Raw genomic sequence first — 17,751 nt, 5'->3', positions numbered from 1 at the left:
CCTTGGCAACAAAAATTCTTGGGCCAGACCTTGCTCCGCTTTGCACCTCTAAAGCATCCATTCCTTTTTTATTTTCATGAAACACATACAAAAGTGTTTGTTAAAGTATTTCTCCTAGTCCACAAGGCCTCTTGAGGTGGTGACAAAATAAAAACCAATGAAAACAGTACAAAGAAAAAAACATTTAAAAACACATTAAAATATTTTTGAAAGCTCCTAAAAGCAGTCTTAATGGAATCCAGTTTTTAAATGGCTAAAACAGCAATTTCAAACATTGAATGCTATGCAGAACAGCATTATTTTGGTGGCTTGCCTGAAGCTTAAAAGGAAGGGGGCCAACCTAACTTCCTTGGGAAGTAAGCTTTATACTCAAGGAACTGCTACAGAGAAAGCCCACCAACCTAACTTCATGAGGTATTGGTACTCTGAAGACCTCAAATTTCTGGCAGGCTCATATGGGGGGAGATAGTGTTTCAGTTATCTTGGCCCCAAGTTCTTCATGGCCTTGTAGGTTAAAACCCTCACCTTGAATTGAACATGGAAGCAATTAGAAGCCAGTATAGATCTTGCAAGACCTGTGTTCTAATGTCCTTAAAAAGCAAATCCAGCAGCAGCCTTGTTTTACATTTTGCTTTAGCTGCATCTTCCAAACACTTTTCAAGGATAGCCCTATGTAGAGCACATTGCAGTAGCTGGGGGGAAAAACAGAGTCTTCTTAAGTTGGGATAGTGGGGGTGGGGGTCAGTCCAGGCAATCTGTTATGTAATTCCTTTCCATGTAAATGTAAGGAGAGGGGTTGCCAAGTATGTGGTTCCTGAATTTTGATACATGAATAAGAATTGCCATGCCTGGAAACCTTATTTGATAAAATGTGTTAGCTGTCTGCATAGTGAATGGGAAGATAGACAAGAACATAGGAGGGGAACCATTACAGGAGGGAAGTCATATGCATCCCACCCATCCTGTGTTTAGCTCATGTCCGATTATGCTTCCCACGCTACTCTCTGTTTCTCGAAATTGAGACCTAATTCACACAGGCATGAAGGAGGCAGTAAGACTCTTCCTAGAGTGGACTCCTCTGTACGGAATGAAACACTTTGTGCGTGTGTGTGTGTCTGTATCTTCAAGTTCTCTGTTGATCTACTGTGGCCTCATATATTTCATAGGGTTTTCTTAAGCATGGAATACTCAATGAGGGTTTCGTCAGTCCACCCTTCTTTTCCATGCCTCAGAATAATTATTCACACATTTAAGCCTGTACCATGTTTGGATACTATGCTGGTATAAAGAGCATTGCATGAATAGTTGGGCTTTTCCAGAAGTTATATAAGTGAAGTCCTTTGTGTAGCCAGTTGTTCCACAAACTCACTTATAGTGTGCTTTGTCTCTCACATACACACAAAATCCCTACATTTATTTATTTATTTAATACATTTATATCCCGCCCTTCTCACCCCGAAGGGGACTCAGAGCGGCGGCTTACAAATTAAATGTACATACAATATTATATTATTAGCATAGCACAATACTGGTAATGAATTACTATATTGTACTATATCTATATATTGTAATATTATTAATATTACATGTAATATATAAATTACAATTAATATTATATTGTATTATTAGTATTATATTGTATATATGCACATACGTCTGTTTTGGTGACTTTTGTCTTATGGGTGACCTCAAGGCCACATTGCCTATTACTTAAGCCTCCCCTGACCATTTATTGCAGTTTCAAACCAGTATTGAAGGGAGTGGTTTTGCTGTGTTTAAGGCCCGAATAGTGATTACGCAAACCGCAGAGCACCGATGCACATTAAGGGCTATCTTTCATGTGATACCTCACAACCTTTGAGGATGCCTGCCATAAATGTGGGCGAAATATCAGGAGAGAATACTTCTGGAACATGGCCATATAGCCCGGAAAACACACAACCCTATCTTTCATGTGCTTTTGTGGGAGTTTGTTGTCTGCCTACTCAATTTTGAATGGTCAAATGGTCAGTATAGTTGTTCCCTTAGCCTGTTGTGAACCTGTAGTATTCAGCATAATCACAATGATATTTACACTATGCATAGAACAGCATTTGAGCAGTGGACTATGACTCTGATAGCCAGGGTTCAATATCTCTTCTCCGCCATGAAACTCACTGGGAGACTTTGAACAAGTGACATTCTCTCCGTCTCAGAAGAAGGCCAGTGCAATTCCCCCAGAGGAAGACCAGAGCAATATCACCACAATTTTTCTAAGAAAATGCTGCGATAGGTTCCCCTAAGGCAGAAACAACTTGAAGGCACACACCAATAAATCCAGACCCAAAGTTCTGTTCCTGAAAGGAAGATGGCATCACGTTTGCTAGATGTGAACTCTCTCAGTTCTCTAAAACTGAATTGATTAATTCCACAGAACACCCTTGTACTGACTGGTTGCAAGGTGGATGACATGGGTTGGTGAATAAAGTGATCATAGTATTATAATGGTAATTATGGAAGTGCTTAATACATATGTTAATCCATATCCATCTTTTCCAACCTGAGTAGATGTGCTCCTTTTTTTTTTTTTAGCCTTGGCGTAGCATGTTTTATCTCAGGATCTCCCTCTATTGTGCAAGCCTCAGTCTGACAAGCCCTCTCTAGCTTTGTGGGAGGGAAGGGGAAATGCAGAGCATAGCCTACTAAAATAAGAAATAAAATAGGTGTCATGCAGGAATTGTGTAATTATTTTCTAAGGTTTGGTTTGCTAAAACTGTGGGGTAATATCACAACAATCAAGAGTAATTTATGTCCTGAAGTAGATTAGGGGGAGTAATGATGATGGATCATCTGCCACTCAAAAAATTTGATTTGATGGATGAAGATCCACATGCCTTTAGGATCCACATCTGCCTGACTTTCAGCATGAAAGAAAATTATCCAGTATGAAGATTCCCACATGTGTATCTATTATATGTTTTCAAGAGAAATAATTATTGTTCCTTTGTGTGATGTGGTCTGTAGCAGCCTGGATGACTCCAGAACATTTGGATGACAAATCCCATCCAGGGTCATGCTTAGAATTAGGCATAATGAGACAACATCCCTAGCAGCAAATGCCACTTCTTTTGTCACCCCAAGCCCAGCATACCATTTTTTTTGGGAACAGTACTCAGTGTGGCACACAAGGCACATACAAAAAAGCAGGTCTTTAAAAAGGATATTTTTGGGGGACCACTATGCAGAGAATCCCCCAATCGACATGGCCAGTGTCAAATGCAAAGGTGATCAATGTTTAACCGACAACACTGTTTCCTTCTATAGGTGCAATGTATTTTTATGTTATACAATGCAGGGGAGACTTGCAACCTATTTCAAATGTGAATCATTTCTCCTGTAGGCTTTTAGAAAAGGCAGCTCATTTTTTAAATCCAGAGAATGGGTGGGGAGGTGTTAGAAGCACAAAAACAGCCTTTGGCTGCATGAAGCCCTGGGGTCGCATTTTGTTCATCCTGATCTGATGAATGTGCCTGGCTGGGAGCACACAATAATTGATAATCTATCTTGGATCCTTTTGCAAATTTGAGTTGCAGTATTTTTCAGTGTTTTCAAAATTGTTAACAGGTTTCTAGTCCACAGAAGAAGTGTCTGCATTACAGGGTTGTAGTAGGGAAAAACAACAACAGCAAAAAGAACACCTGACAAATAGATGAAATGGTTTTGCTCGTCTTTCAAAATCAAGGAGACAAGGGGGTGCTTATAGTAGTAGGAATTTTAAGTGTGTTGTTACATGCCTTGAAGCTGACTTTAACTGAATGGTGACTCCATTGTAGAACTTTGTGGGCATATTTATTCTGAGGAAGCTTGCCATTGCTTTCTTCTTATACTGAAAGGGTTTGACTATCTTTATGTGTTTCCATAGCTCAATGGGGATTCAAATTCTGGTCTCTTGATATCCTGGTGCAACATTCAAATATGTTGGTGCTCTGTAGATCTCTTAATATACAGTAAACATTTTCTTCTTGTGGTCTCCCTCCTTGGTCTCTAAAGAAACCAAGTGCTTCATGCAGCTCTGTCTTCTGTCTCTGTTCTCTGATCTTTCTAATTACAATTCTCAATGTAATCATAGCATATAAATGAGTGAAAACAAGCTAATCTGCATAACATATTGCTGGAATCCAGAATTTGTTTTACTACTATATTCCAGTGAGTCAGTGGCTGTTTGGTAATTTGATTCTGCCTTTTGTGTTCACAGGTATTTGAACAACTGTTCAAGCTTTGGCTTTAAAGGATTTGGATCTGTGGACGCGAAGACTCAAAGGATATTTCCCACTCACAAGGCTAGCAAAAGCCAGAGATTTATTGGGGTGTCCTGATTTATCAAGGAAGACTGAGCATCACCTTTTCTGTTGTCTGGACCTTTTAATGAACTATTAATTTCTCCTTCCTAATGATTCCAGACAGCTGAGATTCAGTTCCCATGTACTGAATTATCATCCATTTAATTGATTGCATATTTTTATCAAGGCTTTGCCTCATCTCCTTCACTTTTAGAGGAGTGTAATTCACTGGAGCACTTATCATCATTAAGACAGACTTCTGTTTTAATGTATTGGGATTTCTGAATATTTTTGTTCCTTTGGGACCTTTTTTCTTCTTGCACCTTCTGTGGAGTTAATCTTAGAAAATTGCCTTAACTTTACTGAAACAAGTTATCTTGCGCCAATATCCACAAAGCACCCCAATGGCTTCCTAAACCCAATGAACGGCTGCCCTTATTCATGATGGGGCGAGAGCAGGAGCTGATCCAGGCTGTGAAAAATGGGGATATATCTGGTGTGCAGAAACTGGTGGCTAAAATCAAGGCATCCAAAAGCAGTGAGTATCTCATGGCATCTTAACAAAGCGATATCTCATGATCAGTCAACACCTACCAATGAAGCCACAAGCATTTTTGTGGCTCCCGGCAAATGCTTTTCAGCTAATACAGCAAAAGGAGTGGGGTGGGAGGTTCGCAAGTGTGAAATGTTTGTGTAAATTTGGTTTGATATAACTCAAGCATAGGAACTTCCAGGTGGAACATTTGTGTCAAAAATGGGCACTACTATTCCTGTCAGACTGCATGCCCCCACCCCAACTGTTTTTGACAACTTTTCTTTTCTCTTTCTGATGCCACACAGTGGTGGCAAAGTTTTCCATCCTGTTAGTGATAGTGGTATTCTCGTTGAAATTTCCTATCCGCAACTGATTTGACGGTAGAGAACTTTAATAAGAAGGGAAAGCTTTCTATTCCCCATCAACACTTGTTTTGCATCTGCATAACAGCCAGAGCTATCAGGCAGGTCATACTTGAACAGTATCTCCTCCATAAGGGTTAGACATATTGTATTTCTTTTAAAATAACAGTCATTATTTCTACATTTCAATCTACACTCATACAGTGAGATTAACAAATTGAACGTAGGTCTCCTTTTTTCACCGGTGATGCATTTTCTCCTTCTTTGGCATTATGAAAATCTTTCACCATAGCACGAAGCTTCCCAGTTCTCCTTCCTGCTCTTCATCTTCTGTCCAGAGATACTGGCTGAAGCGCTGACTCTGCTGCCATAGCACTCTCCTTCATGAACTCTGGCAGGTAGCCCCATCTAAAAGTGGGTCAAATTACTGCCAGTCCCCTTCCTCCCTGCGGCTATGTTGGATAGGGGGTGCCTGGCATTCTTCCTTTTGCCCAGGCTCTTAGCCTTGTGCTGTGGCTATAGCAGAGGCTCTGGAACAGTATATCTCTGTGTTGCATTTTTCCTTAAAACAAAACAAGATGGTTGTTGTCTTTTAATCAGAAAGAATGCTTTGGGTGAGGAAGAGCAGCTTGGGGTCACACGTTCATTAAACTACAGCTAGACCAAAGATTAAGAAAACAAGGAAGAGAAGAGATAAAGGGCCTGGGTTAAAAGCTGCAAAGCTCCTTCTGATTGGGAAAAGGATGTAAGGAATTGCCTGTGCACTGAGCTGAAGGGACAGATGCTTTTGCAAGGACTGGGGAGGCCTTCTGTTGCCCCGACGCATAAAACCAGATTGTATTGCTGGGTCACAATAGGAAGCTATGGACTCAGAGAGGCCAGAATGCTAAGGCTACCGCTTAATAGTTTTGTAAGAGATATAAAAGATTTGGGTGAGATTTTAAAACAATCTGCCAGAAAGGAGAATTGCTGTGAAGAGAAGGGAACAAGGAAATGGACACAAAACTTTGTGAAATATTTCTACATCTGCTTGACAAAGGCTGGGAATGCTACATTTGGCAGAGTGAAGTAATAGTATCTGCCTGCATACTTGTAATATCATGAAGGGACAGCAAATTGTTCATTATCTACCTTTTCTCTCTTCTGAGGAGATGGAGAAGAGCACTTGTGTGTTTTTCTGGCTCCTTTGCCAAAAATAACTTTGCTGCCTTTCGATACTATCTTGGGTCAACACTGGGCTAGGGGAACAAGATGGATGGGTACCTCAGACATGGGCAAACTTCAGCCCTCCAAGTGTTTTGGACTTCATCTCCCACAATTCTTAACAGCCAGTAAGGTTGCTGGTTTTTCTGGGAGTTGAAATCCAAAACACATGGAGGGCCGAAGTTTGCCCATGCTTGGGCTAATATCACACACAGTTGTGGCTGTTCTGGGCAAAGAGACAACATGCTGAAGTAGCAACTGTTGTAGGTAAAAAAACAATCACTGGGAATATGTACATAGACTTAAGAAAAAAAAAGAGAAAGAACCCATAGTATAAGAATAAAAAAGTAATACTGATAAGGTACATGTCTGTCATATTGGAGCAGTGGTTCCTCTTTCCATAGATGGGTTTGAGCTTAATATCTCATCACACAAAGCCTCTTGAAAGTGAAATTGTGGTTTTAAGGATCCATTGTGGTCTACCTTAGCATTTTCCCAAACTGGTGCTTTCTTGCTGTGTTGGGTGATGACTACCTACTCAGAAGGTGCCAGCTTGAGGAGTGCTGTTTCACCTTGTTCTGTTTCTTTCTCTCTTGTCAACTCTTGCATCCTTTATCATGGGACGATGCTGCAGTTCCTTTGTGAGTGTGGGTTTGGGCCGCTCCCTCACAAAAGCCTTCTGTTCTTGCTCTCTTATTATGATTCTCGCTTGTCTCCAAAATGCCAAATAGGGAGCAGCATGTTTGCCGCATTTTGCCGCTCATTAGGGCGCTTTTCTCCATGTGACAGGCCGAGATGCTGAGTTTTTTAAAATCCCTCTAAGAGTCCTTCTGCTGTCTCAGTGGATTCAGAGTTGCGTCTCTCTGATTAGCCCTCAGGGACCGCGTGTATCTAAAAAAAGTTGCTGCACGTAACCAAGAATCAAGCACCGGGCCCAACGATGAGAAGTTCAGGGACACGTAGTTTAATATTCAACGGGCATATTATCTGGCTTGAAACATGTAGTTCTGCAAATGGGTCACGGCCATCCATTATTGGGTTCACGGGCGTATGGCAACTGTCATGCGTGTTTTGTTGAGAGGCAAGAGAAGAGAGTTTGTTTAATCCTGCAGTTGTGTCTTGGATCCAGAAAGTGGGTGCTTCGTCCGCTTTAGCTAATGCCAGTCCAGGGGGAAAAGGGGGTCCTTTCTCAAAGTTATACCTTCTCTGGGGAGAGCCCCTTTGACCTGGCTGAGTTGCCAAAGAACTGTCATCCACAGCAGCGGCAGCAGAAGATTCTCCCTTTTGAAAATGAAAAAATCCTTTTTTTTCCCCCTTCCCCTCTGTCAGTGTTTGAATGCCATGGACTTTAATTGAAATTGTTAAATGACCCGTCAAGGCTTTGGCCTTTCTCCCTGATGATCAATCACTTTCTGGGCTGGACAGGGATGAGGAGGTGGAGGAGGCAGCAATCTGTGGCTATTGTCCCCAAAGAAGGACAATGGTCAGCCAGCCCTTTTGAAGGGAGGAGGGGGAGCTCGGTTCAGCTGGCTCCTAAGAGCAGGGGTCTTTCTAAAACTTGTCAAAGGTTTCACTTGTGTTCTGAGAACACTGCCACCCTTGATGCATTCCTCAGATGTCTGGCAAAGCTGCCACACAAAAGTGTAAAAAGCTTTAAGGAAGAAGAAGTGAAATGCAGCTTGGATCAGGACCAACCCTACCATTCAGCAGGGAGCAGTGTCTGCCTCAGGCGGCAGATTTGGGTGTGTCATGCAAGCGAACAAATAGTTAGTGATTTGATTTCTTTGTTGCTATGTTTTTACCACCAGTGATGGGGAAAGACAAAATAATTCAGCTAGCTTTAAGAAGGGCCCAATTTGCCAAATATCTTGGACTGGTCCTGTTCCAGACTACAGGAAGGAAGACTTAGACTGCCTCATAAGTTCAAGGCTGTGTCTTGATGTTTCTAGATCTGCCAATGAGCTGTGGAGATGGCTTTCATGAACTGTTGGCAGCTTTGCAACCTGGACATGTGGCCTATTGGCCTCCAAAAATGGTAGTGGGTTTGTCATCATCACCATATTTATTGTATCCTGCCTTTCTCCTGAAATATGCAAGGTGGCATATAATTGAAGACCAATACAACTAAAAACATACAAAAAGCAAACATTAAAATTGAATTAAAGTACAGTAATCATAGTATTAAAGTGGTCCAGATCTATACTTAATTAAGTACAAGTAATCTTTTTTTGCTGGGTTGCTTTTGGTTTTCCACACTTGGCATGATGTTCATCAGTAAGTTATGTGTCTGAATGGATGCTACCCAATCTAGCATCTCTAGTTTTCCAATTGATCATAAAACGTGGCCGGACTACTCCCGTTTCTGAAAATTATAACCACTTGGATCCTCATCATCTCAAAACAGAACACCAAGGAGGAGGATGTGGGGTGTCATTCATGACGCCAGGTTGGTAAGGGCTGATCTGAGAGAATGTGCTGTCCCTCATGGGAGCAACCTCTTATTGACAGGAGGGCATTTTAGCAAGATAAACTGTTTTAATTCTAAGGTTCTCAGATAGCTCAATAAATACCACTTTGCAGGGATATGAAACTTCTGAGTGTACCCTCATGCCTCTTCTGACACCTACTACTCCCCATAAAACAATTGTAGAACTTCCGCTTTTTGCTGTTGAAGCCATGGCTGCTTTGTATAGAGAAACTGAAAAGGGAATGTATATTTAGCACATTCTTAATACAAGGAAGCAGCTGGAAACAAACTATACAGCCGCAGGAAGATCCCTCTCTCCCAATATATCAGGATGTAGCAGCTACTTGAACCATCTTGTGTAACATAGTAGGTTTTAACAAAAATAGAGACAACTGTGGGTTTTGCATTTCCAGAAATTGCTCCAAGGCTACATATATAGGCTTGCACTAAAAGGAAAGACACCGACTAGACATTGCAATGCACTGACCCTTCCCTAGACAAATAAATAAATAGGTCCTTGCTTTCAGTGGGCTTGTACATTAAAAGAACTATAATCCACATTTTCATGCACTTCATTCCTTTTGGAGTAATGCATTCAGCCCTTTTGGGGACTTTTTCCATTACTTTTTAGAGTTTCCTGCTGCATTTGTGGTCTGATATAAAGTGGATAATCACACTTGTTGGAATGTTCTTACTTTTTGGAATATTTGATTGAGTCATTGCTCAAAAAGAGTTCTTACATAAGTGTTGTATTTTGTTAAAATTTCATATGGTGGGGGAAAAAACCCATGGATAAATTGAATAAAAACTTGTACAGTTCTTCAGAGTAGCTATAGTTTTAACACCATTGTGTCATTTAACTCATTGGTTTTAGGCTACTCTGCAATATTATTCAGTAGCTGCTGTAAGGAAAAACATTCTCATATTAAATTAGGATACCTCTTTTGCAGTTAGAATTTATTCACCTTCTGTGGAAAGAGGTAACTAGAATCATAGAATAACAGAATTGGAATAGACCACATGGGCCATCTAGTCCAACCCACAGCCATGCAGGAAAAGCACAAAGTTCCCCTGACAGATGGCCATCCAGCCTCTGCTTAAAAGCCTCCAAAGAAGGACCCTTTACCACCACACTCTGAGGCAGAGAATTCCACTGCTGAACAGCTCTTACACAGCTAGTTATTGCTGCTATTCAGATGGAATCTCCTTTCCTGTTATTTGAAGCCATTGCTCCAAGTCCTAGTTTCAAAGGTAGCAGAAAACAAGCCTGCTCCCTCTTCCTTATGACAGTGTTTCAAACATTTAAACATGACAATCATGTCTCGTCTCAACCTTTTCTTCTGCAGGCTAAACATACCCAGCTCTTTAAGAAACTTCTCATAGGGATTTATGGTCTCCAGATCTTTGATCATTTTAGTTGCCCTCCTTTGGATACCTTCTAGCTTGTCAATATCATTTTTAAATTGTGATGCCCAGAACTGGACACAGTATTCCAGGTGAGGTCTGACCAAAGCAGAATAGAGAGGCACCATGACTTCCTTCGATCTAGACACTATACTCCTGTTGATGCAGCCCAAAATCCCATTGGCTTTTTTAGCTGCTGAATCACATTGTTGGCTCATGTTCAACTTTTTGTCCACAAAGATTTCAAGATGTTTTTCACATGGACTGCTGTCAAGCCAGGCATCAGCCATCCTATATCTGTGCATTTCATTTTTTCTGCCTAAATGAAGTATCCAATTATTGAAATTCATTTTGTTAGTATTGGCTCAGCTCTAATCTCTTAAGGTCATTTGAATTCTGCTCCTGTCCTCTGGAGTATAAACTATCCCTCCTAATTTGGTGTCATCTGTAAACTTGATAAGCATGCCCTTCATCCAAGTCATTAAGAAAGGTGTTAAACAGAACTGGGCTCAAGACCGAACCCTGTGGCACTCCACTAGTCACTTCTTTCCAGGATATAGAGGAACCATTGGGAAGCACCCTTTGGGTTCGGTTGCATAAGCAATTACAAATCCACCTGACAATAGTGTTGTTTAGTCCACATTTTACTAATTTGTTTGAAAGAAAATCAGGAGGAGACTTGCTGTATCATGGTGATAACCGCACAGACCTCCATTGCATAGAGCTGTTGCATTGAATTTAAGGTGAAATTTGAGGTGCATTTATTATTATGGCAATAGTGCCATAATCATAAATATGAAGTTATTACAGAGCCGTAACTTTAGGTTATGAATTTGTAATGATAATGCAAGAAGGCAGCCAATATCTTTATTTTCACTTTAATTCCTTTGAAATCCTGTGTGTTTTTATGCATTTAAAAACAACATGAAAATGGGTCCATAGGCTTTGGCAAAGTGTCAAACCGGTGAATGGTACAAAAATGGTTAAGAATCTCTGGTCTAAAACACCCACACTTACTCCTAAGAGACAGACAGCTGGGAACCAAAAAAGGAATGCTTATATTACCTTCATGTAGATTTGGAAAAGGAAAGGTGAGCTGAGAATTGGATACCACACTTCTCTACAGATCTCCAATGTGTTGAGGAGGTATATCCAATTTTCAGAGTATTTGGGCTCACTGGAATTAACACACTGCTAGCTCTCATAGCAAAATACGTTGATCACATATCAGCATGGATTGCAGAATTCACTGTGACAAAAAAGATGTGTAAAACCTTAGTGGAACATGAATCCAAATCAGTAGTCTTGTCAGATTTTGTTAGCATTACATTTTTGTTCCCTGCTGCCCAATATAGTTCAGTGTGCATTTCTCATACATTAGACAATGCCTTGTTTGAACATGTGGGCTTAAGGCTTTTTCACCCTTAATATGTTGCTGAACTTTACACAATCACAGCCTCCTCATGCAGTCCAAGGAGGAAGAGATAAACTCTCACCACAACTTCAGGTCACAGACCAAAATAGACACATCTGCACACACTTTTGTGTGACTAAAACAGGAGGATGAGCAAATGTTGACCATGGAATATTGTGTAGACCATATTAACGCCTTACTGTGACTTTCTGTAGTTGCTGTGTGCCTTCAAGTTGTTTCCGATTTGTAGCAACCCAAAGACAAGGAAATTACTGTATGTATTCATGTATAAGTTGACCTCCTCTGTAAATTGAGGGCAGGTTTGGGGGGCAAAATTTTGGATTTTGATATGACTCATGGATAGGTTGGGCGTTATTCTACAGAGAGGAGAAAGCACCAGCCTCCTCCCACCCTTGCCACTGCTATTTTCCTAACAAGGCATTTAAAAGGCAGAAGCAGTGCCATGGTAGAGAAAGAAGCCCGAGTGGTGGTGGTGGTGGTGGTGGGGGGCTAAGCTTTCACCCTTCACCCCCTCCACTCTGAGAATGGGATTTTTCCTTTTAGATAAGAGTTTAGGCACTGTACTTACATTGGCCCAATGATAAATTGACTCAATAATTTTTAGACATACAGTATATATAAATATATATATATATACACACACACATATGAGAGGTATACCTATTGTTTTCACACTGTGACTTTTATAGTGCAGCTTTTTCTACTTCTTCTATGTTGTAACTAGAAACAGCTGCAAATTTGGTTACCCAGCAATTTAACTGTCTCTGCCTCCAACCACTTACTTCCATTCCTATTCTCCAATGTACTACTATTATGAAGTTGGTTCTAAAAGTAGCCCAAACTTCTTACACAAATATTGGATGACCATGGATAGGTATTTAGTGAATCTCTGTTTCATTTTAGAGAAGTGGGTTCACCGTTAGGAGTACAGGTTGAGTATCCTTTATCTTAAATCTGAAATGCTCCAAAATTGTCCACTTAGGTGGCTGAGACAGTAACAATTTTGCTTTCTAGGGGTTTGGTGTAGACAAACTTTGTTGCACGTAGACAATAATTATAACATTGTTGGCAAAATTACTTTCAGGCTATGGGTATAAGGTGTATATGAAATATACATGCATTTTCTGTTTAGACTTGGGTCCCATCTCCAAGATATCTCATTATGTATGTGTAAATATTCCAAAATCCAAACAAATTGAAATCTAGAACACTCTCAACCTGTGTAATCCCCCGATTCCTCTTTTCTTCTAAACAGAAGATCTAGGGCCTTTAGTGATTTTTTCCCCTTTCTTATCAGCTCCCTATTAGTCCCAAATGCCACTGTTATATTGGTGATGGGCAGGGCATTGTCTTAATCCCTGATGTAGGGCCAACAGAAGGACTTTTTGTTCTCTGTCCAGAACATCTTCTTTTGCTGCTGAGCCAGATGTTGCAAGCAAATGAAGCAGTGGTGGGATTTTTGTTTTCTTGTCATTTATTGGATTGCTTTAGGAGTTGAAATTAGAGTGAGCAATAAATAGGCGTACAGGTCATTTTCTGGATTTAATAGATACTCCACCTATTTAAAGAAAATAGCTTGAGAAAAACCCAGTTGCTTGGGTCATTCTGTCCTTGAAGCAGCCTGCAGAAGGGTTGGTTCCCTTTATGTTTGATTTTGTCCAGATGGCTTGTCTTAAATATGTTCTCCTTGCCTCCAGAACTTTTGAGCTGTATATTAAGTTGCAGCATGACTTTGAACCCCTCTGTTTGCTTTAAGGATAAGGACTAACCCTCCTGTGTAAAAATCAAGTTAAATCTCCATACATTAATGTTCCTTAGAGGAGGGCTAAAACCTGGGTATTTCACACACATCATTTATGTATGTGTCAGAGAGGGGTTGGGTAGGTGGGAGAGATTAGATTCAACATTGCCGCAACAAAGCAGGAGAAAGGAAGGGAGTGTCAAGAAAGGACTGCAACGGTGTCTGGAATTGGTAGCAACAAACTGTGTGTCTTATGGGCCTTCTTGCCTTTCCTCTCTGTGTCTGCAGCCCATTGAGCTCTCAGCATAACGCTGGCTGCTGAATCGTGTGCCTGCAGTGCCATTCACTTGGCATTCTCCTTCATGTTGGGATCTCTGGAATCTGAGTTGTCTCCTGAGGCGGGTAAATTCCCATCAGTGGAGGGGGAAATGTGGCTGCGTTTAGTGCTCCTTGTCCAGCCAAGTTGGAAATTCGGCTGACTGATAGTCAGATTTTAGATCTATGCGCCAACTTCCTTTCATTTTATGTGCAAAGCAGGTAAATAAAGCAAATCATCAAACAGCACTGTATTGTAAACATGCCATAAATACGATTAGAGGTTGAATGTAATGATGGATCAGGGTATTTACATTAATAAAGCACCATATGTTTCAGCTTCTGCTTTCCAGCTGGAATGACAGTAGTGGAGGAGATCCAGTGACTGTTGTAGACTTTCAGGATTAAAGCATGGCATTCAAAGAATGATGCTGGAGGCGAGATAGTTATTGCCCTCTACATTTGTTGTTGTTGTGTACTTTCAAGCCATTTCCAATCTATGGCAGCTCCAAGACTATCCTATCAGGGACTTTCTTGGCAAGATTTACTCAGAAAAAGTTTGTCATTATTTTCCTCAGAGGCTGACTTGCCCAAGGTCAACAGTGAGTTTCCATGGCTGATGTGGGATTTGAACCCTGGTCTCCAGTCTTAGTTCAGTGCTTAAGTCACTTCACTGGCATGAATACCTATTGTCAAGCCTTTATATGTGTGTCTGCTAAGAAATAACAAATCCGGGAAGAATTCAAGTTCAGTAAGAGAGCTATGATTTATTTTGCTTCCCTGATTGCATCCTGAAATGTTATAGTTGGAAAGGATCCTTCCTGCCCTTTGTCACTAAACCCTGCCTGCTTACCTGTGCTGCCTATGTCACAAATGAACTTCCTTTGATAGGCCTAAAATCAACAACACCATATCACCAGCAAATAATGTAAGTACTGTACTTGCAGCAAACAACATATCACAGAGAGGCCTGAATGAGAGGAGGTAAGGCAGAAGGGGCAGAGGCAGAAGGGGCAAAGTGTAACAAGAGTGTGTATGGATTAGTGAATGAAGTTTATTCTCATATGGAGTAAGACTGAGCAATATGCTTCAGGCAATATCATGGGCAGCAGTTCTTTGGCAGACAATGGCAATGAAAGCCTGAATTGGCGTCTGAACAAAGAGTGGGAAGCTGAGCTGATAAAGTTTCTTTATTGTACTACACCTAAGTCAGTGGTTCTCAGCCTGTGGATCCACAGGTGTTTTGACCTATAACTCCCAGAAATCCCAGCCAGTTTACTAGCTTTTAGGATTTCTGGGAGTTGAAGGCCAAAACATCCGGGGACCCACAGGTTGAGAACCACTGCCATCGGTTCTGTAAATGGTCATTCAAAAACCAACTTTTCTAGATTCTGTGTTATGTCATTGAAGAAGCACTGATTCATAGTAATGAAGGCTCAGTGCACAGGTACAAGCTAAAGAAAATGATGAGTCCTAAGTATGGGGTACTTGAGAAAAGAGGGTATTATAGCCTATGTTAGATGGGGCCTAAATACTCCAAGGGCACTGGATCCCACCTGTGCTTGGAAGTTAAATAGAGTTGGCCCTGGTTACCACTTGGAAGGGGATCTCCAACAAATATCAGGTGCAGTATATAGGCTATAATTCAAAGGCAGACTTTCACCTATAACTATGGCCTATGAATAGCCTTTGAAATTCCTGGAGTCGCCATAAGTCAACAGGCAACTTGGAAGCGTGCACACACACACTGCTCCAGTCAGTGTTTCATGAAGCATTTGCAAATGTTATCTGATCATCCTTCAGTGTAGAAAAGTTATTGCTTAAAGGACAAATATAAAAGGGTGATGGGTGACAAAAGTCCTGTAGGCAAAAGCATGTCTGACCCAGATGGCTTAAAGCAGCAATTGCAGTTGCCAAATCAGGTGTTGATAATCTTTTTTTTCCTACCAGTTTCCTTGCCTCTCTGGTATTTTGAATGAACCTGTTGAGAGTTTAAGGTAAGCAGAGGAGAAATGGAAGAGAGTAGGAGGAAGAATATTTTCTTTTTCTTTCCTGCATCCAGGCTCTGTTTGGCAAAAGCATGTGACATCTCCAGTGGGCAAGGCTTCCTTCCTGCTGTTTTGTTTGCAGTGGGATTTCTGGAATGCTTGCTGCACTGGTGGAGGGGGGTTGGTCCTCAGTCTGACTCTGGAAATAAGTCACATCTGCCAAGTGACTTCATATATTCATATTCATGCAGAAGGAGATGCACACAGATTTGCGTGTGTTTTAAGAGCGCTCAGCTGGGCAGTGTGCCAGAACTGGAGTTAACTGCTAGTAGTGAATTATACACTGATCAAGCATACAAGTACAAAAATCCCCACCCCTCCCTTGACTACTAAAGTCAAAGCGTGGAGAGGGGAGTGGGAGGGTTTAACCTCCTTCTCAGAGAGCCGAGGAGGGGCAGCTCAAAGGAGCTCTGGCTCCCAACCCACCATCCCAGTTCAGAGTTAAGGCTGGAGCCAGAGTTCTGAGGCCAGGGCTGTGGCACTTTGTAGGTGTAAACCCCACCTGCATTACTAAGCTTTCCAGAAGTTTATAAGCCTGTCTGGAAATGCCCCCTGCCTCCCGGCAAACGCTCAAGCTTAGCAATCCGATCTCCTGGCAGGGTTGGAGATGATATCACCCCAATCAAGGGTTTAGAAGAAAGCCAAGCAACTATGCAACTCACATGTTGGGCAAGGGAGTGCGTGAGAGAGAGAAAGAGAAAATAGGTGTTTGTGGAGCTGTTAGCAGCCATTGCTAAGGCTAAAGCTACACATCGGGCAACAGATAAGGATAATAATGACTTTTACTATGTGGCAGCATAGGTTGTAAAACCTGTAGAAAGTTGCTGCAGGCGTTGAAAGACTCTGTTGAAATGCCCCCTGCTACATTCACTTTCATTTGCACACACATTCATGCACACAGAATGACTCCAACTATCCTGATTTGACAGAGACAGTCCCAATTAATCCTCTGTCATCACATATCCTCAGATGCTTTTAAAATATCTCAGTTTCACCTCCTCCCAGTTTTCCCCTTCAACTTCAGCCTATTTCAGTAGCTGAAAACTTGAGTACAAAAGTAGTTTGCATGCACTCCATTAACTCCGGCCCCTTCTACATTGTCATATAATCCAGATAATCAAAGCAGATAGGGAATAGGGGACAAGATCTTGCCTTTTGCCTTAGGCTCAGGCAAAGTCAATTTTTGTCATCTTGACCACACTCTGATGTTCCTTGATCACATTTACCCCAGTTTTCATCTGTGAAATGTTGAAGAGTATGATATATGGAGTGCGAAGCCACACAAGTGTTATCCAGAGATGAAGGATCCAATGTGTCATTTCAGCTGTGTTGTTCCAAGCAAGCAAAGAGTAAGCAAGCAAATGCAGTGCTTAAAAGCTGGTTGTCCCTTTGGAAGAGCAGCTGTTACATTGGATGAGGACTAAAACAAATATTGACTGACTCCACTGATCCCAACCACAGGCTGCCCTTTTGCAGGGAAGGAGGCCTGTGGTTTTGCATTGCTGTACTTTGACTTTTCCATAGCAGAAGGGGTTGCATAATATTTGTGGGATTGGCTCTTGCTAGCTCATGTCACTGTAATAACTTGTGAGGAGCTGCCTTTGTTATGTACACAGGACTGTGTAAATTGATTCTGGCTTCAAACTGGAGTGAACTTGCCAGTGAAGAGGCTTGCCACCTATACAGCTTCACCACGTGCTGTTGTGGTGCAGAGCATTAGGACATAAACTAAAAAGGAGGCAAGGCAGCCGGTGTAGGCACTATTGTGGCCTCCAATCACAAGCAGGCAATATAGGCCACTTAACTTTGTGGTCACAGTGGAAGTAGGTGAATTTGTGTTTGTGTATATGAAACGGCATGTGAAGGTACTATGAATCCGATTGTCAGCTTCATAACAGTCACTTGCTGCTTCCTGCCTCTTC

At 41.4% G+C, this 17,751-nt stretch overlaps 1 protein-coding gene across 4 annotated transcripts in view; it reads left to right on the top strand.

Moving 5' to 3' along the window:
• The window catches only part of caskin2 (CASK interacting protein 2), a 138,087-nt gene that overhangs the window by 9,202 nt on the left and 111,134 nt on the right, over positions 1–17,751 (top strand). For all 4 annotated transcript variants that reach the window (XM_008104449.3, XM_008104450.3, XM_008104448.3 and 1 more), the window contains exon 2: positions 4,235–4,857. In XM_008104449.3, coding sequence (XP_008102656.2) covers positions 4,761–4,857 — 97 coding nt within the window. In that variant the 5' untranslated portion in view covers positions 4,235–4,760. The remainder of the gene's footprint in view (positions 1–4,234; positions 4,858–17,751) is intronic.

This window comes from Anolis carolinensis, chromosome 2 (assembly GCF_035594765.1).
Source record: "Anolis carolinensis isolate JA03-04 chromosome 2, rAnoCar3.1.pri, whole genome shotgun sequence".
Taxonomy (NCBI): Eukaryota; Metazoa; Chordata; class Lepidosauria; order Squamata; family Dactyloidae; genus Anolis; species Anolis carolinensis.
The sequence above is the reverse complement of the archived record's forward strand: the minus strand, read 5'-3'. Positions and strand labels throughout refer to the sequence as shown.